Raw genomic sequence first — 27,084 nt, 5'->3', positions numbered from 1 at the left:
ACAAGACATCTTCTTTATGAAATGCTGAATGAAATCTTGGTACATAGCAAGGTTACACCATTCTAGAACTAGATTACCGGTTGTAAACCAGTAACATTCACTTTGAAGTAAAGCTTAAGAAAACAAAACACCCTGTAAAACCAAAACGTTAAGCTAAAAGTGCAACAGCCTTAATGCAGCTTCTGACACTTCAAAAAATACTTTTACCTTGCAAGTTATACCGGTAGATGTAGAAAAAATATTTTATTGTTAAATGGGATATCAATAGACCAACCATACTTTAAGCTAGTCCAGTATTACAAAAAGTATTTCATGTGTCTTGTTTACTTATTGGCAGACTTCAAAATCAATCGTACCTGACTCTTAAAGTTTATGCTAACCAGAAGCTAGCCTACGTACAAAACATGAACGCTTTCACCTTATGCTAAAGAAAGGTTTCAATCTATGCTTTTGCTAAATTTAGACAAGGCATTGCAATTAAGTTATGCAAATGTCTTATATAATTTGCCCATTTATGACAATCATTTTAAAATGAGCTGTCTACTTCGTGGTTTAACCTATAACAGTAGCACACAAAGTATGGTGACCCTACCACTACCAGTGTATAAAGCGGTTTCAGTTCAACAGTTGCCAATTCCAAAGTTTTACCACAAAGTACGAAAAAATAAACAACCAAAATAATTAAAACACATTTATCTTAAACACACCTTTGTAGGAATTGGGCCTGTCTTGATTTCAAGTATTCAATTATGATAACGACTGATCTTAAAACATCCACCCATGTCTCGTATGCAGTTAAAAAGGCGGAGATGGTCCTGGGTGTTTTAAAACGAACACTGGTCAGCAGGGACAAGCATGTCTTTTTAAGATTATATAAACAGTTGATCAGGCCCCACTTGGAATTGGCAGTGGTGGCTTGGAATCCCCATTCTGTTCGGGACATTGATTTGCTAGAGAGGGTGCAACAACGAGCAACAAAATGCATTCATGGACTGAAAAACCTAACCTATGAACAAAGACTGTTTGAACTAGACCTTCTCTCGTTGGAAAAACGGAGATTAATTTTTGATTTGACAGAAGTTTTTAAATTAGTACACAATGTTTCGGTATCACCATGTTCCAAATATTTCCTTTTTAACTCTAATTCAACCAGAGGCCATAATTTTAAATTGCATAAACAGTTTGCTCAACTGAACTGCCGTAAATTTTCCTTTGCCAATAGAGTAGTCGATACTTGGAATAATTTACCATATGCTGTAGTCAATAGTATATATGTCTATTGCGACATTTAAGCGACGTGTCGAAAACTATTTATGATTGTGTCTTATCTTTTTTGTTCCTTGTGATTTTTGTTTTTTCTTCAAAATTTTCTTATTTTTATTTATTTATGTTTTCTTATCAATTGTTATCTGCGAGCTATGTTAATGTTTTTCTCTGTAGTACCATGTGTACTGGACCAGAATACATTATTATTATTATTAATTGCAACCAACCTGTTTTATTTCAAATACAGGTAATTTTACTAATGTTGTCACATTTTAACTTTTCAAGATAATGTGGTTTTTAGAGATGTTTTGGTATAAGGGCCCAGCATCTCATTGGTACCGAGCCTAAATTATCTTGTCAATGAACAAGTAGGCTACACGCAGTAAACTTTAACAACTAAAAAACAGATTGTTACTGAAACGCAAAAGTCAATTACCTGTAGGCCTCCTGAAATTCTATCACAAAATAACGACCAAGATAATGTGATGATTTTAGAGATATTTTGATATAAGGGCCCAGGCCCAGCATCTCATTGGTACCGGACCTAAATTATCTTCTCAAAGGAAGTACACACAGTAAACTTTAGCAGCTAAAAAACATGTTGTCACTGACACGCAAAAGTCTATTACTAGTAGGCCCCCTGAGATGGTGGGCCCAGTACCCAGAAGGGGGCCCGGTGCTTTACCATCTGACGGCTGAAATAGCAGTTTTAACCTCTGATGGCAATTCCTTCAGATCTGATTATATTAAGATCTTGATTATGTTTGAAATCGCGGGGAATTTTAAAAATCCGGGCCCCTTAAATATTCCGGGCCCGGGTCCAAAAGTACCACCTAGACCCCCCTGTCAACGCCCCTGGTAACCGGCCCTGCGTCAAGAGCCTCGACAAAGTATGCGAAACTACCAGGAATAACCTAATCAAGGCTCTGTCAGTCCGAGGATAAAGATTCAAAACTAACCAACTTGATGACCTTTAAATACAGCTTTCTCAATAGCCAACTCATCTCGACAAACATCCATCACAACAACTTGTTGTTGAGAAGCACCTTCAACAGCAATTGTCAGCCTGTGTTTTTCAATTGGTTGTTGCAGCAGAAGCATAGCCTATCATAGGCAAGTCAATCTAGGTCATCAAACGGAAACCAGGAGATAAAATAGACAAGTAGATAGAAAGGGATTGAGCGGAGAATCTCAGAATGAGGACTTGAATTGAAAATGCGAAGTAACCTGAATGTTTGCAGACAGAAGCCAAATACGTTTTATTAGTTATCATAACAAAACAAGCTAACAGCGACTTTATTTTTTGAAAAATAGTTTTTAAAGATATATTTTGGAGAATTTACGGCGGCTCAACGACAACCGGCTACATACAAGTTGTTTGCATAAATGTCACACTTTGGTGCATGCACACAAATCGAAACGACCACTTTCCCGTGTTTTACGATAAAACTAAGACCAGAAAATTGTTTACGGCAGTCTCACAACATATTTAATGTGTTTCAGTAAAGCAGCAAATAATATTTGAACTTTAACTACCATAAACAAGGAAATTCAGCAGGATGAGCATGGCGTCTTCCATACCACATCTCGCTTTTAGGTTAAGTCCTGCTAATATGATTCTGGGGTGGTGCGCTTTCATCCGTTAAACTACATCTCACTGATGAGTTTCTCCCGAAAACTCTACCACACATTCGAAGTGTCAACAAGGTGACAAAACATGTCTGACCCCTGCTAGTGCTGAAGTAAACCACTGGAACGGAACAAGGAGACTGCAGAGAACGCGGCGCTGTAGCATAAAGAGAAGGTACCAAAAGAGAAGGGCATTTATGTTGGTTTTGAAGGCTTGGTGATGAGGCAAAATGGTGCACGATTGCAGCAACAGGGTACCCGAGATGGGCAATAAATTGATTTAAATCTTTATCCTCGAACTGAGAAGCTTCTTTGGGCGCTTCATCCTGGCAATTTCGCATAAGCCATAGCCTACTTGTAGATGCTTTGAACCACAGGCTCGTCCGGTTGCAGAGATTGATAGTGAAGCTTTCGATGTTGTCTGTGAACTATCCCATCCACTCGGTGACGCTCAATAGATAGCGGTCCTTGAAATCCGTTGTTCAAGAGCACAACCCGAGCCGGCACCGATCTATCTTGCGTTTTTTTCGTGCAGAAAATTGAGCGCTTGACCAACTGAGCTACCGAGGCGGACTAACAGAGACATTTATTAACGCAAGGCCAGGCTTCATTGAAAAACCAAACTTCGTAGGTATTTGACTTTATCCATACATTTCTTCGATCTGACGGGCTCTGGTTCTAATCGCCAACAACATGACGGGGCACAAAATAAGCGAACGAAAGTAACATTTCTTTCTTTCTACACATGCAAGTTTTTTGTAAACATAATTTTTTCAGGATCTTCTGTGGTCAAGTTGCGAGGAAACAGCGGCTGATTTAGTAACTTGAAAATAATGATCTCACCACACGGCCTAAATCTAACCGTTTTACACAATTAAGTCACATCACAATACACGAAATCTAGACAAGACATATTGACAAGGTTACAGATGAAATAATTTCAAACTTCCGTCCTGCGCACGCTAATCAATCAATGCATATTGCAATGTATTCAACTATGCTCGTCAACAGAGCCAATTACTCTGTGTCGGCTAAACAAAGACTTGACATTCGATAAAAGATGTTGTTGTTTGCAACTTGCGAACTGCGAAGTCTAGTAGCATCTTTAAGATTTTCACGATCAGGTGTAGGCCACTCTGCAGAAACAACTATGGCTGAATTATACATTTTAGAAAATCATTCAAAACAACTTAAATATATAAAAAGTAACCTATTGAGATAAGACAATTTGTATTTAAGTTGCTTTTGTAAAGAAAAACCTTTTCCTTCACTGGGTTCAATTCTTATAGAACCTCTCAAGTCTCGACCCTTAGCGCGTTCAAATACATCACTTCTCGTACAATTGCCTGAAAGGCTATAAAAAAAAACTTCAGTATATACACTTCGTAGAAAAGTAAAATGTGATTGTTTGCTGATGTGCTAGTTTAAATCAAGTTCAATCCAGTATGAAATGGTCTCATTGCATTGACTTGAGACATCGATTAATCTTTACAAAGATGAGGAGTAGCGGTCAAACCCACGGAAAACATGTTCAGGAAAAAAATACCTGACCTAATTTATTGAATCAACGTGAAACAACGTTAGTTTTTTATATTGATTTTGCAAGATCAATTGATAAGCTTGCATTGTTAAATCACAGGTTGAAACAGATGACTGACAACACTTAAAGATATTTACAATAAACATACGTTCAACCAATAAACAACGAAAATTTAAGGTGAAGTGACACAAACCTAATCGAAGTTCTCATGATTGAAAGGAAAATATCAGATTGTGCGTCAGAAAGTTACTTCACGTAAATTTGAGCAAACACAAGAGCTTGAAAAATCGGCAATATGATGTTGAAAAACAATCATAGACGGTCCATTGAAAAACTTGATGCAACAAATGTATAACGACAAATGAGACTTAAATTACGCACACAACGAATGCATGGCCAACTGAGAACCGTCCATGCCATGGCGCACTTTGTTACATGCCTACCACCTTTAGATGGCATCGCGCGTCTGGTAGGCCTGTATAATATAGTGAGCCATGGTCCATACCGGGTAAAAACTCTGGTTCAGATGTCATTTGTTACATAAAAAGTCTGGGGCGTTTCACAAAGACAATTTAGGTACAAGTAGATTACTATGCATTTACACGATTTAATTCTTTGCAACTATCACAAAAAAAGCAGAGGGGCTATAATCTTCGATAAATCTGATGTAAATTACGAATTTTATTGTAGAGTTTTTATGAAGCAAGGTTTAGTACTATAAACCAGGGTATTTTTACACACGAAACGCGTTTTGGTGAAATCAATGATCTAAATTGCATTGATACAATGCTTTTCTAGTGGTGGTGCAACGATCCATTGAATTAAACATCGGAATTGACTTGTTCAAAGAAGAGAAGGTTTGTTTTTCAAGTTCGTGTTCTCATCTCCAATCTTCTTGTTGCTGTATGCTTTTGGAGCAGAGCGAGGAAAATGTTGATGCGTGCTGTTAATTCCTGGGGCTGGGCAGAAATAACAAAAAAAAAAATGAATTACAAAAAAAATGATACTTGTGGCTGTCTCGAAACTGTCATTGTATGGATATTTTCAACTGAAATTCTGACCACTATCTTCTGACGAAACTGCATGTAGAAACGTCACAGAATACTTCAAAAGACTTTGAACCATTGACACCGGCAATTCGACATAATGGCAGTGTTCAGTGCTTCCTGGTATTATCAGGGTTATTGCCTGCACAACATTTCATCTACCAGATCCCGATGAGCGGAAACCAAAAATATTTAAAAAACTTTCCAGTGACTTTAAGGTGTTTTTATCAAGCTAACAAATCACTATTTCAAAACAAAACAAAAATTGACCTGAGCATGATGCTTTGCGCTTACTTTAATAAATACTCTATGGCTGCGTTTACATTTCCGTTGGTGACGACAAGTGCTTGTATGTTGGCCTCCCGGTTTATGAAGCCCATGGAAGAAAGTTGCTCCAGTTGGGACTGGAAGCGGGTTTCAGGGGATTCCTAAACGTGAACATACATGTTATGTGCAGCGCTGTTGAGAGAATAATTTGGACCCGGTACCAATAAGATCCTCGGGCCCCAGATTAAGACCTTTACAAGAAAAACGCACTGTATCCAAACAATACGCTGTGTTACTTCATGTTTCTAGGCCCTCTGAAAAGATTCCGGGGCGGCCCTTAAAATTATTTCAGGACTGGTCTAAAAGTACCCTCTGGGCCTTCTGTCAACGCCATTGGTCATGCGATAGTTTTAACTACATTGACAGTTTACTGTTCAGATCAGCATAGATGTTTTCTGTAAGGCAATTCAAATGGTTCATTTTCTAAATAACATTTAACTTTAAAATAACCAGCTTATTTTAGAGACAAAAGCTTTTTCTTCATGAACAATTAACTTCAAAGTCTATCCACGTACTTGTGAGCGAGATGCCCCACCACCGCTCAGAGCTTGCATCATCTGAGTCAGTAACTGCTGTTGAGCAGCTGAGGAAGAGGCTGAAGTAGTGGTGGATGTTGGAGGAGTTGTTGTTGTAGTGGACGATGAAGTGGAAGATGGTGATGTTGCTGCTGCAGTGCTTGGACCGAAGGGAGTGCTAAGCCTAGAAGTAGCAGCAGTAGGTTCAAAATTAGATCTTAACAAAACCAAGAGATATTTAGTCTTCGAAAGTATCCCAAAATTAGGTTGCTTTCAGTATCCAGAAAGTGTAGGCAATCACAGATCAACAGTAGTTAACTATAATGCAATTAACTTTGCGAAATCCCTTTAAATAGGTGTGATTTTGTCCTAGAATTAGAATCCTTTTTTTGGGAGGAAGGTTGTTATGAAATGACAAAATAGTGATATCTGAACAGCACACAGCGATGATACTGGCATATAAGTTGTAGTGAGCTATGTGGCTGTAAGCAGACATTTAGCTTCGTGACCAAACCATTAGTGGCCAAGAAAGCTTCACATGTAGTTCACCTTAAATACAACGGTTACGTAAGCAGCAAATAACCTCCTAAAGCGGAAGAATTTTAGTGCAGTATTATTTAATCTTATTTATGAAAACAGAAGACTCCTTTTATAATGATGCACAGACGCGGCGCGTATTGCACCACGATCAACATCTAAACCTCACCCTGGAATCGCTCCGGGAGCCTCTCTCTGAAGCGTCTGCATCCCGCGTTGTATTTGCATCATCGCTTCCATCGCCCGGGGATTGGTAAAGAGGCTCTGCATCTCCGGTCGTTGCATTTGCTGCAGCATGGCCGGCATCATCTCCCGCATTTGAGGATTGTTGGCAAACAATGGATTTTGAGAGAATATCTTCAAGTTATTAAAACAAGCGTCAATGCAACGCAAATATGAAATGTGACTTTGAGAGTTGGGTGCATCAAGAGCAAATCTTTTAAGTGACCGATTACGCTAACCATCTGCTTAGTTAATCAAGAATAAGTTTGCGCAAAGTACATGGGTGATTTTAATCAGCAGTTAACGCATACGAAAAAAATGGCTACGAAATGAGTTTGTTAATCAGTAGATTATCTTAATCGGTGAATAGTCCACTGTTGGTGCACAAACCCTTAATGTTTGTAACGTTGGTGTACGTTTCTAGTTGTTTTTATTAGAGATGTACCGATACCAATATTTTGGCCGATACCGATCCCGATACCGATATCACTTTTTTAGGCCGATACCGATACTGATACCGATATTTTGGCCGATACTTTGGTGTTACAAAAAGAAGCAATTTTGGTATTTGCAAGGAATTATATCAAATGCTAAGTTTTACCTTATTTGCGTAAAACTATTAAAAAAAGCTTTCAATTGGCATAATTTATTAAAGATTCAAAAATCCAATCTCAACCGCATTGTTGTGTCATAATAGTAGGTTTTTGTAATGAAAGGCCACCGTAATTGAGGACTGGGGTATAAGGGAAGAAACATTACATCATAATTGGGGTTTCTTGAAAATTAATAAAGTGTTTGCGCAAACTCTCCAAATAGGCTATCATAATTGATAAGATGTAAAATGTAAACCAAGTGATTTGTGTAGTCGTACAAAAATTATTCGACAAGTAAATGTGCAACCTAAGGGCGCTTGTCGTTTGGTTGAAAAGCTTTTGCCAGACTACCCAGGCAGCAAAAATGTACAACTCTGCATCGCCCCCACGTTGCCAAACGTCCAAAAAACCCATGCAACCCGGCTGCCCCCAGTAAGCCGGCACCACCAGTCCACGATCTAACTTCCATCCCTCGCCGCAACAAACCCACCAAGCCCAAACAATGTCATGGCAGAATAAGCAGGCTCAAAATGAAAGCAATGGGACCACGAATCCCCACCAAACCAATCAAAATGGTCCCACTGCGCCTAAGACGACAACCCCACCGCAAAGAAAGGAGCGCTCCCCCCGGCCACCAGCACAAGGCCGAGCACTCACCAGCACAGCGACTCGCCAATCACAACGGTGCAGCTTCCACACCAGCCACTTCAATTCTTGTCGATGTCAATTCTTGCTACAAAACGGCTGCTGAGAAACATATAGTTGATTGGATAGTGTAAATGGCTAGCGTGGAAGCCACACTGTTGTGGCCAGCAAACCGCAACAGCTCGCTGCACCAGTGAGTGCTCAGCCCCGCGCCGACAGCCCAGGCGCAACAAGACCATTTATTGATCAGCCCAGCGAGGACCCGCAGTCCCACCGCCCCCACCCCGAGCCCACCCACTCCGCCATGACATTGCCCAAGCCCGGCGAGTCCACCACAACGAAAGGTGGAAACCAAATCACAAACTGACAGAACCAGCCCACCAAAAACAACCAAGCCACATGGCTCCCTCAAACGCCCAGCAACGCAAAAACGATGCAAAATTATACATTTCTGCAACCTGGGTAGTATTGGCCTGGTTTTATCCTCTGCTGAGAGTAAAAAAGAAACACAAATGATAAATATTGAAGAAATTGAGTCTTCTTCACAACTTAAGAATCGAACAACGCAAAACTGCTGAAACAAAACGTTTTGTTTGAGTGAAAGAATCACTGTGAGCAAACAATGCCAAAAGGTGCGTGCATGAAGTCATGGGAGTGTGAGGTATCAAAAATTTGAACATGTTGTTATTTTTCTACATCAATGTGACGTTAGTTACTACTTTAAAAAATCTATATCTTTGCTTCTGCAGAAAATCCGCAGCAAACGCCTTTTTTTACATATTTAGTATCGGCCACAGTATCGGCCAAATTTTGCCGATACCGATGCCGATACCGATACTCAAAAACTGGCCGATATCACCGATACCGATGCCGATACCGATATATCGGTACATCTCTAGTTTTTATCTTGTATCTGCAAAAAATCCCAGACAACACCGTGTGGTTGCCAACAATTTGTCACCCGTACTGTAACTAACATAAAGAGACCACAACCTCATTGAAGCTTTAGTTTGGAGAATCTAAAAACTGTATTAAGATTGTGGTGGCAGATCAAAAGCACTAAACTAAATTGTTCCTCTCCTATGCATTTCTGAGCCTGGGTTACTTGTCGAGGAAGAGTTTTACAAGCCATAAAAGCAAATGGAAAACGTGCAGCGAGTTTAAAACAGATCTTTCCTAAAATTTCCTGTGGAATTTCCTATTAGCTTCGACAACTTAAAAAAGCGCACTGTACAGTGTACATGTAATGTAAACGTATTGGCTTACAGAAAGCGGTTACTTTAAAACCAAAGGTTGTGATTTCCCATGCGCCGATATGTCAAAGTTTCATACAATGAAGTAACGCAATAGGAGCTGACGCCTGATACTTCCGTTTTAGTTTCTTTTTAATTTGTTGATAAGAGTGATAAAATATACAAGGATCGATTTATTAAGATGAAACCGAACGATTAATTATACAATCAATAACATCAGCCATATTCAATTGATTGGATATTTATTTTGATACAGCTTTCGCCACAAACAAGGCGGCTTGATTAGTATCTTATTCAAATAGAAATACCAAAAACACAATGATGTCTTATAGTACATTATACTGAGGAAGCCGCCCGCCTTATGGTGGCGAACGCTTTACTAAAATAAACTATGCAATATTATATAAGGTATTGAACATTGTTGGCTTTGCGCATAACCAAGAAATTGTTGAAATACTCTACAGAGCAATTATCCAATCACCAAATCAGTTGCTCTTAACATTCTACATTCAGCAAGGCAGTCTGCAAACGTTGAATCAATGAAAAAACGATTGATCTGCTGGCTAAGTAGGGGTTACGTTTTTATATTTTATTTGTAGCAAACGCTATATTCAGTATCACAGAAACCTTCTATCGCCATTGTATCAGATAGAAAAGTGTAAATCGAATAAAAGTGTGCCGATTCTTTTACCTGATTTGCAAGCGCAGGATTCTCAGCCATGCTTCTCATCATGCTTTGCATGTATGGGGCGCTCATCATGTTCTGCATCATTGAAGGATTCTCAGATATTTGCTGCATCAAATTCTGCATGGCAGGCGTGTTGAACATCGCTGAAAAAAAAGAATGAAGTAACGATACGAAAAATGGCTAGCCACGTACATTGAATCTATCTATGGAATCTATCTTTCTGTGCACTGCTATATACATTTAATTGAATATTTTTTTGATTTTAAGATGTTACATAAACGTTTATTTGTTTATATTAAAAAACAAAAATTTCACTGAAGATGAAAAACGTCCACATTAGGGTGTACCATTTTTCAAAAAGTTTTTAGAAATTATTGCGGCTATGTATTACGGGTTTCCACTTCTGTTAAAAAGTATTTTGGTAGAGTTTCAGAATTTTCCCGCCAAAACTGTGGTTCTGCCGCCATTTTGAAAAAATGGCGTCCAGATAAGATATTATGAAAGTCTACAGCTTTAAACTGGCGCAATGTGATCATATAATATGTCGATTACGGGGTTTTTGGGGTCGCAGAACTCGAATTTGAAGTTAAAAACACTCTATGGCAACAATTTTGCAAAGTGAATTTTGACATATAGATGTGACCACACTGTTTTGGACCGCAGATTTACATGAAAAGAGCATCTTATTGTCATTTTAACCTTGAAATGCATGTAGGCTATGCATAAACTTTTCTAGTCGGTGTGATTATATCAATCAGTATGAGGTAAAAATTAACATGTACTTTCTTGTGTACTTTCACATCCGATGAAAATCTACTAACTAGTCCACAGTATAGCCTATAGCCTGTACTTAGTTACTAACCTACCTGCTTATTAACTAATGGACGGCAACAGACGAAGATCATCATTAGCTCAGTGACTCGAAGAGTAGCTAGTGATCGTACGCAAGTTACAAGATTCCGATCAGTAATAAATGGCACTGAATGAGACGGCCGGTGAAGCACACCACTCACTGGCACAAAAACCAAAAAGAAAGTTCTTCCTCATTGGGAACACTAGCGAAAGACTAGGTGTTCCAAAGCTTCCTAAAAGCTCTGACGTTCTTGCTAGGCTGTTGTTCCTCAGAGACGAAAGTCACAGAACGATCAACCAATCCATCGTGATAGCAAGGGAGGAAATTCCCCTGGTATGGAAACATCATTTTGGCGTGGGTTAATTAGGTATTTGTCAAGAAAAACGAGAAACAATGTGGAAAAGAGAAGTAATCGTGAAAGGTTATTGTTAAAAATGCGGATATAGACCGGCATCTGAAGTATTTGTATGAAACTTGGTATCTAGAACTTGATTCCAGGCGTGAGAGGAATAATAGTGATTCATTTAAAAAAAACGTTTGCGTGATATGGAAGAAAAGCTCAAGGATCCTCTGAATATATGTAAGACTACTTCACGATCAATTCTCATGCATTCCGGTATTATTGACTGGGAGACAGATTTGGAACATCTGAAAAATCAGCTCCAGAGAGATCAAGTAGGCTAGCTTGCGCATTGGGCAGAGATGCTCTGTAGAAGAGACGGGACTGAGCTAGAGAAAAATAACACAGTGCATCTGGTAAAAGGAAACAGAAAGAGGATGTTGCTGACAATCTGAAAACCGTGAAGTTGGACTTAAGTGCAGATGAAGAAACAGAAAGTGACAGTGACAACTGGAAAACTCCTGAATGGAAAAGAAAATGGGTATTACGTCGCCTAGCCTATACCTTTAACATCTGATCGACTTGGATGAGCTATCGGCAAAGAACAATGTTCGCTATGTGGCTCAAGCGTCTGGCATACAAGTCGAAGATAAGTTACTAATATCAGTCACAGCAGCTCATAGACTGGCTAATAAGACTATAGGTCCTCTCACTCCCAAATTAATTATCAGAGATGAGTTCCAGACCCCTGATTTGGCAATAATTCACTGGGCCGGTAAGATTCTGAAAATGAGAGGAAATGTTTTTATCAGAACAGTGCTGTGTATATGTATCTGGCGTTAGTTTTGATGATGAAGGTAATGCAGAAATGAAAGCTTCTGGGGGTGCATGAGACCAGACGGCACCAGATCATCTCAGGAACAGGCCGTTATAAAATTGGTGGAAGACTGGAGAGAGAAAGGTGTCATTGATGGAGGTATTTGATACGACTGCCGTCAATTCAGGGAAGTGGCAAGGTACTTGTAGGCTACATTGCTGGAGGCAACAATTGGGAAAGCAATTTGGAACTTACTGATCAAGAGTGGTAACAAATGCCAGTATCAGATTGGAAAAATTTCAGTGATTATAAGAAACTAAGCAAATTCGTTTTGAACGTAAGGATGGTCAACGATATTGCGGAACGCGGGATTAAGCTAATCACTGATTTTTTTGACAGGTGTTCTGACGAAAGCCACCGGCAAGCTCTCTTGCTTGCCATGCAAAAGCACAGTTCTCAAATTACAAAAAAGGTACCTTAGCCAAACTTAATTGTTAAAGAAATTCGTCAAAAATTCAGTGATTTGAGTGTTTGCATAACTCTGGTAGGCTATTGTGTTGATGAAATACTGGGAATTGAAATCAATCAGGACTGAAGCATAAGGAATAGCATGCAGAAGAAACAGAGATGGATCGTGTTTGAGAGTGATTAACTCAATTTGTTTGTAAATGAATCGTGTTGTTATTTCAACAGTTTGACAATATTTCAGGAATGCTCATTCTGGGGTGAGGTATTCTTGGTCAGGTTGTGTCCATGTCTGCAAAATTTCACCATAAATTTCAAGTGGTAAAATTTCACTTTGCAAAATTGTTGTCGTAGAGCACTTTTGACTTCAGATTCGTGTTCTGCGACCCCAAAAACCCCGTAATCGACATATTATATGATCACATTATGCCAGTTTAAGGCTGCAGATTTTCATAATATCTTATCTGGACGCCATTTTTTCAAAATGGCGGCAGAACCACAGTTTTGGCGGGAAAATTCTGAAACTCTACCAAAATACTTTTTAACAAAAGTGGAAACCCGTAATACATAGCCGCAATAATTTCTAAAAACTTTTTGCAAAATGGTACACCCTAGTCCACATGAAAATAATCTCAAAACGATAACACACTTATCAACGTCATCGAAAATGTTAAAGCTTACATCATTGTTACTCTATTAATTAACATCACCATTCATTCTTACATCCAGCAGCGCCTCCTGCGCCAGTGCTGCCAGTGGTCGAAGTGCTAGATGACGTTGTCGTTGTTCGGGCTGATTGGTTGCCACCAGATCCCCATGGGTTGGGTAGAGGTTGAGTGTTCTCAGTGTTGGTGGTTTGGTCACCTTATGGTACAAAGGTTGGTAAATAAATAAAAAAATCCCAATTGCTTTCATAACCAGTTAACAACAATTGCTTTGCAAGACGTGAGTTTTCCAATAAAACCCGATGTGCTATGATATAATCATAATTTGCAGTAAAACGCACGTTTTATTTTATTTGAACGTATCTGAGAGCACAACAGACGATATACATAATGTAAAACACCTTTGAAAAATTGCAAAGTGTAGCCGGTCATCTGACAATAGTGGGGTGACTGTTGCCAAAGTCAAGGACGAGTTTATTCAGACAAATGACAAGATTTCCAACCTGCACCATTTTGGTTGTCACCAACTAAAGCAGCGAACGGGTTCTGACCAAACTGGTCCTGAGCAGCATTCAACATCGGTTCTTGTATGTCTGTGTACATCCTGCGCAGTGCATTGTAGCCTCCTGGTATGCTTTCAAGGTTGCTCATCGCTCTACAAAATTAATAAAGATTGATCGGACAGTCCTTTAGAGAGACAGCACATTGTTTATCTTTACCGACAACATATGAACCAGACAACCTACCAGTTGTTCTTTTTACGTCTGCAGACGTTGAATCAATGTAATTTGGGAAGTACACAATTTGCAAAGCAAAACTAGTCAATGCCTAGTCCAGAATCAAAGCACATAAAGAACTGCCATAAAACTGGGTTGACGTCCAACCCTCGCAATACGGGGAACAAAAATGAAAAACAGTGGAATAGCAGTAAAAGTGCACAACAGCGCCGTTCAACCTTTTTACGGTATACTATAGTATGACTCTCGTAGACCAACTGGCAAGGGCAAATGGAGTAAGATGGTATGGACATGTGATAAGGAGGGAGGAAGGAAGTTTTCTTAGAAAGGCACTAGATCTAAAGGTGGATGGAAAGAGGAAACGCGGTCGTCCAAGAAGAACGTGGAAACAACAAGTGAAGGATGAATTTAAAAAAGTCGGACTGAAGGAGGAAGATGCAAGGGACAGGGTGAAATGGAGAAAAGGGATTAATTTAAAACAATTGCTGCGAGGAAACAATCGGCCACCCTCACTAGTGGGGAACAAACCGACGATGGATTATGATGATGAGGTCATTGTATTTTCTTGATAAACCATTATTCATCCAGACAGTAGAATGCTAAAATGTGATTAGTTGCATATTCTTGTGTGAGTATATGCTACCTGAAGCACATAAACAGCGTCACACTCATGTGCACACGATTGCCTGCCTGATCAGTGACTTTGAATATATTTATATGCCTTTGTTCAGCTGGACAAGTATTCCAACACGAAACGACGAAATCTAACAATGTTTCAAATTGACAGTGTCGAAAAACGTTTCAAACTTTTTGGAATTCGGATTTGAGATCTTCCCTGCTGCTACTATGTAAGGAACTTTATGAATTAGCACAAATATGAAAGAATAATATTAAACATCCGGAACTGGGCTGCATACCCAATTTATGAATTGATTACACTATACAATATTGAAGAGCACAGGTACGTTTTTGACTATGCATAAATATATGTTATGACAAAAAAATGTCCATTGAAGGTAAAGGCAACATAACTGCAAATTTAGTAAGTAGATAAAACAGCAAAATCGTCTCACCTGTCCTGGTTTCTCATCATTTCTTGCAGCATGGCAGGATTTCTAGCAAGTTCCATGGTTTGCCGCATGAGTTGGGGGTTGTTCAGCATGTGTGTTATTTCGGGATTGCGCTAAAATGTTAGCAAGTGATGTTACGTCATGCATATGTCCAATAGCTCACGTTGTGCGTTGGCACTTCAATAAGATATGGATTGTACTGTGGCCTACCTCCAAAAGATAGGCTTTGTAGTTTGTACAGTATTGCAAAAACTTCTTGAAAAAACAAGGTTTGCAGAACCTCGTTAAATGGTACAAGTATGGAGAATAATGTTGACAAATTCAGGACTGTTTTTTTTGTATGTACTCTAAGTGTACTAATATGAATGATAACAGTAATGTCGAGATTAAAAAGACATTTGTAATGAGTGTGACAAAAAAATTGGGTTTTAAGGTGGATACAATGATTTACCTCCATCAACTGCTGCATCTGAGGATTATTAGCCATAAGCTGCTGCATGACTTCCGGATTTGACATCATGCTTTGGACCATTGGATTGTCCATAATTTGTTGCATCATCTGCATAGGTAAAAAAAGTCACCGCACAAAGTTAAAAAAAATTAAATTTCATGTAACTTACATTACAGTGCTTCCCAACGTTTTTCAGCACGCTATCTGCTTTTATTGAACAATTTTACAGACTGACAGAGAGTCAGCTAACTTTCTTTGTGTCATGAGAGCACACACGCAGGTCTACAATGCATAATTGTTAATGCAACAATTGGGAAATTTATCATATTTTCATATTTATCACATTATTTGTGGCCCTATTTTAACAGACCCCTGGCCCTCTAGTGGGCTGTAACCCACTGGTCGGGAAGAGCTGATAGACGCTCTTGGCTTAAGCCGATTGAGCACTTTACTGGAGGCACCTTGCTATGCATTGCGCAAAGCTCACTGCTTGCAGTTTGAGCACTTTGGCAGTAGCACCATTTTTGGAGCTTAGGTTCCACAAATCCACAAATGAGAAAATGTCAGATGGAGGTCAATATCTCTATGGCCATTCCAGTGTACCTACTGCACTGAGGAGACCGGAAGGTCGAAATGGTGTGCACTGTCTGCAGTTATATATAATTTATGTAAGTATATCACTCAAAGTAATTCAACCAAGAAAAAATGATGGTTTTGTTACAACACAGATTATTTCATTGACTAGTCTAATATTTATGTAAATATAAGCAAAAAAAACATTTGATGTATGACCTCAGGGTTGGACATAATTTGCCTCTGCATGTCCATTAAATTTCCTGAATCAAGTGATCCAAGACCTCCGCCCATTGTATTCATGAAATCTGTAACAAACACTAGATAAGCCAATTGGTTATGTGTGCATTGTTTTGTTGACAATTCTAAAAAAAGAGAAAGAATGTGGAAGATATGTGATCTCGTCACAATGACACGAAACAAAATGCAAATTATTATATTCCTTGTTTTATTATCTTAAGTGCAGGACTTGGATGGAATGACGTGATAGTTTCATAGGCAAGTAGAAAAAATGATAATTTTAATTCAATTAAACCATTGAGGAGTGAGGACCAAGTCAAACCAGACAAACTGTCTGTTTGACTGAATCATATCAGGATGGGATGGGTGCATTGCTAATATATATAATATAGTAGCATCAGTTTACCAGCCTTAGTTTTATTGACAAAACTGCATTTCAGCTAACGATGAAAACATTTGTAGAAATTTACTGTGTCATACTTGATGACAAACTGATTGTTTCAGTAATTCTACCAATACATTCTCCAATAAAAACATATCTTCCACAGATATTTAACGTCAGACTTAAGATTGTCACAACTAACCAACAACATACTGCAGCTCTGAAAAAAAAAGTGACCAAATCCACTGACAACTAGTGGCAAATGTTGCAATCTGATAATAACATAAATTTATATGCAGTAAATTAGTAAAAACAATATTATAATGAAAATAATGAAATAAATAATTATTACTTTAATATATGTTCATAACTTGTGAAACATCATCATGATGCTTCAACATCATGCTTCTAAGTCTTGGAAAAGAAATTTTTTACCTAACCCAAATGGTGAAGGGGTTGGGTTGTTTGAATTTGACTGAGTTGTTTCTGTTGAAGTTGGAGTAGTGGTTGATGTAGTGCCAGTGGTAGCATTTTGAATACCGGTAGTCTGTTGCGGGGTTTTGGGAGCTGACTTAATCACAAGATGAACAACATGGCCACTTTTGATTTGATGGGCTTCCAAAGTGTCAGGGTCTTTGAGAATTTTTCCAGAGTATATCAAAACCAGTTGCTCTGCTTTGGCTTTAAACTTCTCAGAAGCATTTTCTTTCAACTAAAAAACAAAAAGAAATATATAGTACTCAAACACCAGTGACAAGGAAAACTTCACTTTTATCTAAAGCTGCAAGTATATCACTTTAATGCTCCAGTGCCTTCATGGAGCCCAAACTGCAGTATACTTACTTGTAAAAAAAGGTACTATATACTGTAAAAGCAACCATATAACAAAAAAGTAATAACACTCACAACCAAATTGACCAATTTAAAAGTTATCGTAATTGAATTTAGTGTAATACAGTACGAGCAACTTTTCTGAGATACAGCAATATGAGATACAACAGTATGAGATAAAACAAATAAAACACTCTGCTAGTCTGATTTAATTACTACAGTAAAATCTGTCATTTGTACATTGATTGCAGACGTTAAAACAATGTGAAAATGATGGATTTTGCTCTCTGGGTAGTTAATGAAAAAATAAAGATAGCTATATCTACAACGTTGTACACTTAGCCGTTTTATGCAAGTGTTTTTATATTTACTTTCAAGTTTAGAGTAGACGAGAAAACAACGGAATGGCCCGTTTCGGCGAGTTCCCTATTCGGCGAGAGCCTGTTTCGGTGAGTGCCCTATTCGACAAGTTTTTGAAATTTTATTTTTGAAAGGGAATTATCGGGTACCGTAGCCTAACTGTTTTCACATCGTTTTAACGTCGCTGAACGTGAAGTTCAGGAATAAAAATAAATGTTTGAACTAATATTAAATTAAAAATCGTCATGTCAGTTGAGTGGTTTTTATTTCTGACCATCATATCAAAAACAATACACGTCAACATAGCAAAGGTAGAAGCGACAAAACGTGAACGCTAAAACGTGCTTGAATTCGTCATGTCCGTTCAGTTGTTTTTCAAGTCGAAATGACAAAACGCGAACGTTAAAACGTGCTTGTGACCGAAGCTGGGTTTTTTTTTCGGTCATTGACCAATTTTTTAGTAAAATGACCGAAAAAAATATAGTCAATTTGGTCAAAATGTCCGAAAAAATATATAGTCAATTGACTATATATGACCAAAAATGACTAAAAATGGCCGAAATTATAAATAAAAAATGACCGAATTTTTTCAAGTCATTTCGGACAAATGACCGAAAAGTCTCAGCGAAAAAATAAACCCAGGACCGAAGTAAGTTATTAAGTTGAAAAGAATTTAGACATTCTCCAGGGCGAGTCCAAGGCATATTACGGAGTCTTGCTTCTAACCATCACAATTTGCGGGAAGAAGTTGACCGAGATCAGTGACCTTGTGACCTGTGAGGAGTTGAAAGTGAAAGTCCTTGAAGGGCTGAAGAAACGATTCAACAAGTGCTTCAACAACATGAAATGCGTTATGGCATCATGTCTTTATCTCTCCTTCAAGACGTCGTGGCTACAATTTCTGCACAACGTTTCCACAGATGATGCTGATCGACGCACTGCGAGAAAAAGTCAAGACAGATGTAATTCGACTGTTGCGGGAGACATCAAGCCAGGTTGATACCGATAAGAGTGACACCAACACCAGACATGACTCCAAGGATGTATTTTTTGGAGTGGTTTGCGCCATCCCGTGAAACGTCGATGCAGAAGGAAGCAACAATTGTGGACACCTTTTTTTCGGACAAGAGCAAGTCCTTGAGCTTTTCGAATACCGAGTTAAAACATCTGTTCATTAAATACAACACCTCCATTCCTTCCAGTGCTGCAGTGGAGAGACTTTTCTCTGTTGGAAAAGATGTGTTTAAGCGAAAGCGGGCAGGACTTAGAGACTCTCACTTTGAAATGCTCGTGTTTTTGGAAGATGCGTAACAATATATTTCCCTTAGAATGTGTTTTCTATGACGACGTTAAAATGACAGCGTAAACGAATGATAACATTCGTTTTCAAGGTCAATAGGTCATTTTTGCGTCACTAGGGACTTGAGTGTTTCCTAGTGGCATTTTAGACAAAAGTAGTGGAAGAAGTAGCGGTAGCGCGCGCTACTTTGGCCCGAGTAGCGGCAGCGGGTAGCGCGCTACTTTTGTAAATTGGTAGCGGGTATCGGTAGCGCGCGCTACTTTGGCCCAAGTAGCGGTAGCAGGTAGCGCGCTACTTTAAAAGTAGCGGGTGCCCACCTCTGACAATGACGTACAACAAATAGCCTACACTATAGGAGTTAAGGAGTATAGGCCTTGGTGGAACAATGCACTTCAAGAACAGAAGTTAAAACCATCACAACAAGTTTGGATCGAGTTTGTTACTTCATTTCATAAATAAAATACGAAACTGTTCAAGCTATTTGCAAGTAGAGTGCAAAACGAAAATTGCTAACAATATTCAGACAAGCTGTTGTGCACTTTTTATAGTCGCTTGTTTTCTTTTTCATTAATTTTTTTATTTAATTGTTTTGTGGTGATACCATCTGCTTAATTGGTCAACGAATTTAATCCTGAAGAATTGACATTCACTACCGTACGTTATATTTAATTAAGCAAAGGTTTTGCCATGTGTCTCCCAAGGCGATTGGTCAACGTTACTTAATTACCGTCAAACTAAATTATGCACAGAATGTTGCACGACAATCGTGGCAGACTGACATGTAGGTTCACAAATGGTGTGTTATAATTGCTTAGGCTAAAAATTGGCAACTTTAAGAAATCGCTTTTAAAAAAAGTGGCAAATTTTTGCCCCCTTTTAGCCTACATTGTCAGTAAAAAATCAATGCCAATGTATGTATGCAACGTAGAAGATATACCATAAGTTTCAAGGCACATTTTTCAAACCAGGCAACAGAGCAAAATTTATAATTCATCAACCAAATCTAGGTGTAAAAAAATTCAAAAAACATCACTAATTAACTCCTCTCCTGAGGTTTACATATTTCACTGGATGCAACCTAGTTCGTACCATGACCAGTTCGGACCGTCACTTTGTACCTTGAAAAGATCGAAAAAAAATTAAAAAAGCCGAAGTTGCTGATCGCAGTTTCAGCAATCATTTTAAAATTTTCCTCCTGAAAAGATTGAGAGAAAAAATAGCTCAAAACCGAAGTCCGCTGATCGCAGTTTCCGCAAACATTTTTCCGCAGTTTTCGCTAACTCTAACCATTGAGTAATCTATGCTCTAACCCTAACCACCATAGAGTAATCTATGCTCTAACCCTCGCTGATCGCAGTTTCCGCCAGGGTTGATCGGTTTAAACCGGGGCGGTTAAAACCTGGTTTAAACCGGGCAGTTTTGACCACCTATTACTAGTTAAAACCCCTTTAGTGTATGAATCAAGTTGATTTTCAATTGAATTAAAAATATTACCCTCCATGTTTAGTAATGATGTTCAACTATATTTTGTTTTGATCAACAATAACCTAAATGCTGGATTTGGAACAAAAAATATTCAATTTCTCTGTTTATTTTTGATATTTCAATCAGTTGGTTACCGTATTTTACGGACCATAAAGCGCATCCGATTATAAGGCGCACTGTCAATAAATTGCTTTGATTAGTTTTTTGTTCAGACATAAGGCGCACAGGGCTATAGAACGCTACGTATTTTAAGGAGTATTGGTTACCATATAAAGCTCATTAAACAAAAATGCGTAAGAAATGTAAGCAAGTCACAATATTACAATGAGCAAAAGAAAAAAATGGGCCTAGTGAATATCACAGTTGCTTTCGCCGTAATTTATTGTGTAAGACGGTGGTTTATTTAGATAATAATAGTATTGGTAGCCTACTGGTTTTGAGTGTAGGCAATAAAGCACTACTTGATCCATACATTAGGCGCACCGGCTTATAAGCCGCACGATCAACTTATGAGGAAAAAAAGGATTTAAATTGCGCCTTATGGTCCGTAAAATATGGGTATTTTAATTATTGAGAAAATTCAAATTCTAAAAATAAGTTTCTGATCTGATGAACCAAAAAATGCTTGGTAGAACGATGAACAATTTGCACAGCCAACTGAAGTACAAGAATTTATTCCAACAAATTTTTTTTTATGAAAAACATTTGCCATCAACTTTGTCTGACAGGTCGGTATTGGCGGCCGTTAATGAAAGTTCAGGCGGCCATGGCCGCCAGCTATTTCGAGGCCTGCATATCAAAATGGTCACAACTCACAACTGCTTTTATATTATATATACAAATTTCCTAAATAGCCCATAGCCCACTAGCCCAGGTAGCCAACCATTCACTCCATAAAAATATTTTTCTGAGTTTTGACTGGTTTAAACCTAGTTTTTACCGGTTAAAACCAGGTTTAAACCGCATAGTGGTCAAAACCAGTTTTGACCACTTAGAGATCAACCCTGGTTTCCGCAAACATTTTTCCGCAGTTTCCGCTAACCTTTACCATAGAGTAATCTATGCTCTAACCCTTGCTGATTGGAGTTTCTGCAAACATTTTTCCGCAGTTTCCGCTTATCCTAACTCTAACCATAGAGTAATCTATGCTCTAACCCTAACCCTTGCTGACCGCAGTTTCCGCAAACATTTTTCCGCAGTTTCTATTAACCGCAGTTTCCGCTAACCCTAACCCTCGAGTTTGTTTCAAATTGTTTGCGGAAACTCCGATCAGCGATTTCGGCTTTGTGCTATTAAATTGCGATCAGCGACTTCGGCTTTTTTTTATAATTTTTTCTCTCGATATTTTCAGGGTACGAACTGACTGTACGAATGGTTCAAGGTATGAACTAGGCTGCACCCTATTTCACTCACATTCTTAACAAGCGTTCCTGCCGATACAGTAAAGTCCACCTTTTCTTTTGGTGTTTTTAATGTGATAGTGAAGGTTTCATCTGCCATTTTGAAAATACAATTGATGTGATAAACAAAATCAAATGCGACGTTTCTTCAAGTTGGGTAGCCTACCGTATCAGAAGATCTATAATTCTATATGAACTCAGGTAACTTCTTTATCTATTAAGATACAACACACCATTAAATCCTTAGCAATGCTGCTGCATTATACCAAAAGGTTATTAAAGGTAATTATCATAATTATCTAAGGTAACTTCGATAATTATCATCAGTTAGAAAATCATTGATGCATATTTATTGAATAAAAATAGTTCTATACAGAGAACAACTCATTTTATGGTGGAGTGACAACAAAATATTTTGTAGGGAAACAATCTCAGTGCTTTTGTAATGTTCTGCGACGCCTGTTCTTTTTATGGTAGCAAATTATTCTCATTTCAAACTCGTTCTATCTTGCACAGATGAATAGATTCTACTAATAAGCAATAATGCACAGAGTTTGACTTAATTGGGTAGAAAATTCAAGTAAGGCAGTGGCTATTTGACCGGCGCCGGTCTTTGAATCTGAAACACTATTTGACCGGTCATGATGTCACTATATAGGCATTTTTTTCTTTTTCAAAGCAAAAGACGAGAAGAGTGCCTATATAAGTGTAAATTCATCAGTTATGTTCAACTGATTCTGTGGCGCGTAGGATAAGTCTCCGGCTGGTGCTCCAGAGGGAATGAGTTCGATACTACGCGGAAGCGTTCTTTTATTTTTGACTAAATTTTGACCCGAATTGACTCAATCGTTAGGCTGCTGCATTTTTGAGGTTAATTTTCTGTTTGTCATAAGAAGATGTGACCGTGTTTGCCGAACGACGCATTACATTTTTGCGTCGTTTGGCAAACACGATCACATCCTCTTATGACGAACGGAAAATTATCCAGAGAAATTCTTAAATTCAAGAAAATTAAAAAATAAAATTAAGTAAAAAAGTTAGAGTTTTTAATTTTCTAGAATTTGAGAATTTCTCTGGGTAATTTTCCGTTCGTCATAATTTTTCGTTCGTCATTACATTTTTGCGTCGTTCGGCAAACACGGTCACATCTTGACGAACAGAAAATTATCCAGAGAAATTCTTAAATTCAAGAAAATTAAAAAACTCTCACTTTATTACTCATATTTGAAAAGACATAAAAAATTGGGCTGTAGGCTACTCAAATTAAAAATTGACTACAAAAATACAGAAGCCTAACGATTGAGTCACTTCGGGTCAAAATTTAGTTAAAAATTTAAAAAAAACGCTTCCGCGTAGTATCGAACTCATTCCCTCTGGAGCACCAGCCCGATACGTACCGTACAGGTATCCTACGCGCCACAAAATCAGTTGAACGTAGGTGTTGAATTTAGAAGTTATATAGGCACTCTTCTCATCTTTTGCTTTAAAAGAGAAAAAGAAAAAAATGCCTATATAGTGACGTCATGACCGGTCAATAGTGTTTCAGATTCAAAAACCGGCGCCGGTCAAATAGCCACTGCCTTCATGTAATGCTTTACTCGGCGTCCCGCTTAACACGACAACTTTTTCAATTTCTTTTCAAGTGTCGAGTTAGGCGGCTTCTACTGTAATTCAATAATAAGTTTCTATCTTGTACCGTAGATAAGCATAATTTCAATTCATATAAATGGAAAACAGGTTGCGGCTAAAATCATGGCAGCTTAAAACCTCTAGGAAGAGACCATGCATGAAAAATACAACACATTGCAAAGTAAAAACACAAATTGTTGGACATCTCACTCTTGTTGCATCACTAGGTTGTGGACATTACATGCCTTAGATATTATACGGTACTCTTAAAATCCTAATTCTCTACCCTTCCACACAGCAGCAGTGCAGCACATGTGGTCAATGTCCGAAAATCAACCAACCAATAATCTAAACATTAACCATGACAAACATTTAATTTATTTCATTGAATAAAATGAATAAATGAAATTCTGTTTTTTTGGATAATTTAATCATCATTACACAATTTGCATTTTTGGCCAGGAATCCTTGTTCAGAGAATTGTTGTCAGTGTTGCCAACCACACTAAATGAATGGGTACCAATTTTTTTCTAAATGAGTACCAAATTGATAAACAGAGTACCGTACCAAATTTTTTTCACCTATAAAAATAACAAATTTTTATCCACTTCATTAGCGCAGAACAAAATTATGACCATAATTCTTTCCATCGAGTTTTTTTTTTTCTTTCAGACAAAATTTAACTTTTTCTGTGCAATTCGCTCTTATCGTATCGAGCCAAGTCAAATCAATGGGGATTGACAGGAAGGTTACAAACTTTACAGGAGCTGAAATCTTTTTTGGCTTTGTTATTTACCAGGCTAGATTCAGGTGGGCTGCACGACCAAGTGAATTCAACTTCCCATGTATCAAATGCCTACGATTTTTATGATAGCATTTGGTTGCTTTAACTTTTGCCATACACCATACAGCAAAACAAATTTGTTTGTTTGTTTATCTTTATCCTGCATTGCGGGAAAGCGGACTTGAGCGCTATGCATCGGTGTACGCCTTCCGACGTACACCTGACCCACGCTGCAGCCAACTGCAATGTCTGTTTCCGGTTGTCTACTCTATTTATGACTTAAATTTGGTACTACCCATTACTCGAAATCGATCACTGGGTAGAGGCAATTATCGTAAAGTTTCTTGCCCAGAGAAACAACAGCAAGTGCGGGTGGCTGGAGTCGAACATACAGGCTCTCGACTGCGAGCCCAACGCGCTAACCACTCGGCCACTTTGAAGAAATGACACTGTCATTGTCAGGTAGGTTGTCAAACTTTTCCGATATTGAAAAAAAAGTACAATACAATTAATAAAAACCAAAATAAAAAATGGTACCAAATAGTACCAAATGTTATGCAGAGTACCAAATCATTTTTTAGGGTACCAATGCAAACAAAGTAGTTCCAATTTTTTTCCTTTTTGGTACTCCAGAGTTCCAATCGGCAACACTGATTGTTGTATCCAAGGTTGCCAGATGTTTTTAAACTTGCTAGCTCAAATGCTAATGAAAAGTACGTAGCCATATCGTCAAAATTGATGAAGCAAGCCTAAATATAGCCAAAAATATGATAAATTTGAGCAAAGTTATCAGAATCAGACATACGGTATGTAAAAAGCTAGATTTGAAAGTGTAGACTTTAGGTAGGCTATGTAGGCTACATATGTAAACGTGGGACTTTAGGTAGGCTATATTGCAGTAGACAATAGTAGTAGAAAACAAGAGAAATTAAATAGTATATCACTGTCTTGCAGTCAGTGGTGCCACTCCTAGTGTTTTTCCACTAGATATAGCGTTTTTGGGTTGCATCTAGTGTTCTAGTGTTGTTTTTTTTTGCTATCTAGTGTTTTTTTAGCGATTTAGCGCTATGTTGGTGTGCATAAGTTTGGACAGTGTTCAAAGTAGCCTCACCTATTTTTTGTTTGGCTGCATCAATGTGTTTGTAGTGCTTTTCAAAGTGGACAGCGAGTTTTTTGTCTAGTTACACCCAATGATAACCAAATTTGAGATATTTAGCATAAATACTTTAAAAAATACACACAAATGACTGTGAAAAGTCTTCAAAATAGACTAAACTAGGTAGCGTAGCCTACCATATGGTACCGGAGGCTTACACTTCGTCGCTTACATTTGATGAGTGTGGAGTGTGGGCATCCAACCTGCTGAGCTTCGTCGCGAAGAAGCCACTCTGTCCCTCGGTCGACGGGCACTGGAGCCTAATCATCTTGTCCACCACAAGATCTCTGCCTTCCCAAACGGGTACCCCCGCCGACTGAAATCAAGACACCCATTCGTGCCAGCCGCTCAACTTCTGATCAACGAAGCTGATGAACAAGACCTCTCTGCGGCTACTTGGGCGGACCATAAATGGAATTCTGAGTGGAGGTCAAGCACCACCAGACTCCATTCATTCATCCCCGACGCCGACACACGCCCAATCGGCCTGACACTACTGTTCCCGACAATTTTCACCAAATCAAACGTCATATAAAAACCGTTCAAGTCTACTGAATATTACGTCATGGAAATTCCTAAAGCATGTGCCAAAATTGCACCATCGTTCATAAGACCTGTTTGGGCCTGTTTAAACAGGAAATATTACATCAGCTTAAACACCTGTTGGAATGACTTCATAATTGTCTTTCATTTATTGCGTCACAGTTACTTTCTACGTGAATTTGAGATATTGATATCTATTCTGGTCATTCGTAAAATGATTGTTTGAAAGTTGGCCGCACATTTAACTGTTGGCTTAGTGCTTGCTAGCTGGACAAAAGTTCCGTCTTTTATCCAAGTAATCTGTTGTGTAGTGACAGTTTAAGTGGTGTACGCGTTGCACCCCCTCGTTTTTGGTAGCCGTGGGCTAATTTTTACAGAAATACACTGTTTGAAAAGAAGTTCAAGTGTGTGTTTCTTCGGTCATTATATGCAGACGAAAGGATCCGGGAACTTTAAGTTACAATTTTCCCACGAAGAAATTATGGTTTACCGCTGTGACCATAAAAAATAAAAGACGAGTTCTTGTTAGCTGGTGGGCCAAGAAATTAAAGCATAAAAAATAAAAGACGAGTTCTTGTCAGTTGGTAGGCCAAGAAGCACTAGAAGCATAAAAAAAATAAAAGACGAAGTTGGTTAGTTGGTAGGCTAAGAAGCACTTAGAAGCAAAGAAATAATAAAAGAAGATCTTATTGGTTGGTAGTCTAAAGAAGTAAAGAAAAGTAAAGACATTTCTTCTCAGTTT

The 27,084-nt window shown here is 38.4% G+C and overlaps 1 protein-coding gene across 1 annotated transcript; it reads right to left on the bottom strand.

The window, feature by feature from the left end:
- Positions 1–3,464: 3,464 nt before the first annotated feature.
- On the bottom strand, positions 3,465–22,468 carry LOC145775395 (ubiquilin-4-like). Its single transcript, XM_082586687.1, has 12 exons — positions 22,244–22,468; positions 17,290–17,566; positions 16,452–16,540; positions 15,660–15,767; positions 15,212–15,321; positions 13,905–14,056; positions 13,460–13,600; positions 10,265–10,404; positions 7,030–7,217; positions 6,324–6,507; positions 5,776–5,909; positions 3,465–5,394 (listed from the first exon to the last, which is right to left on the bottom strand). Exons 1-12 carry the CDS (start codon positions 22,328–22,330, stop codon positions 5,382–5,384), a joined length of 1,623 nt encoding a protein of 540 aa, XP_082442813.1. The 5' UTR covers positions 22,331–22,468; the 3' UTR covers positions 3,465–5,381.
- Between the last annotated feature and the right edge of the window lie 4,616 nt (positions 22,469–27,084).

This window comes from Aplidium turbinatum, chromosome 8 (genome assembly GCF_918807975.1).
Source record: "Aplidium turbinatum chromosome 8, kaAplTurb1.1, whole genome shotgun sequence".
NCBI classification, from domain to species: domain Eukaryota; kingdom Metazoa; phylum Chordata; class Ascidiacea; order Aplousobranchia; family Polyclinidae; genus Aplidium; species Aplidium turbinatum.
Note: the sequence above shows the minus strand (reverse complement) of the source record. Positions and strands in the feature narration are given on the sequence as shown.

Excerpts from the sequence above, each read along its gene's own strand:
- LOC145775395 (XM_082586687.1), bottom strand. The coding sequence starts at position 22,330 with ATGGCAGATGAAACCTTCACTATCACATTAAAAACACCAAAAGAAAAG. Across the intron at positions 13,601-13,904 it reads TGACAACCAAAATGGTGCAG|GTGACCAAACCACCAACACT; the intron begins GTTGGAAATCTT and ends TTGTACCATAAG. Across the intron at positions 10,405-13,459 it reads CGCAGGAGGCGCTGCTGGAT|CGATGTTCAACACGCCTGCC; the intron begins GTAAGAATGAAT and ends CTTTTTTTTCAG.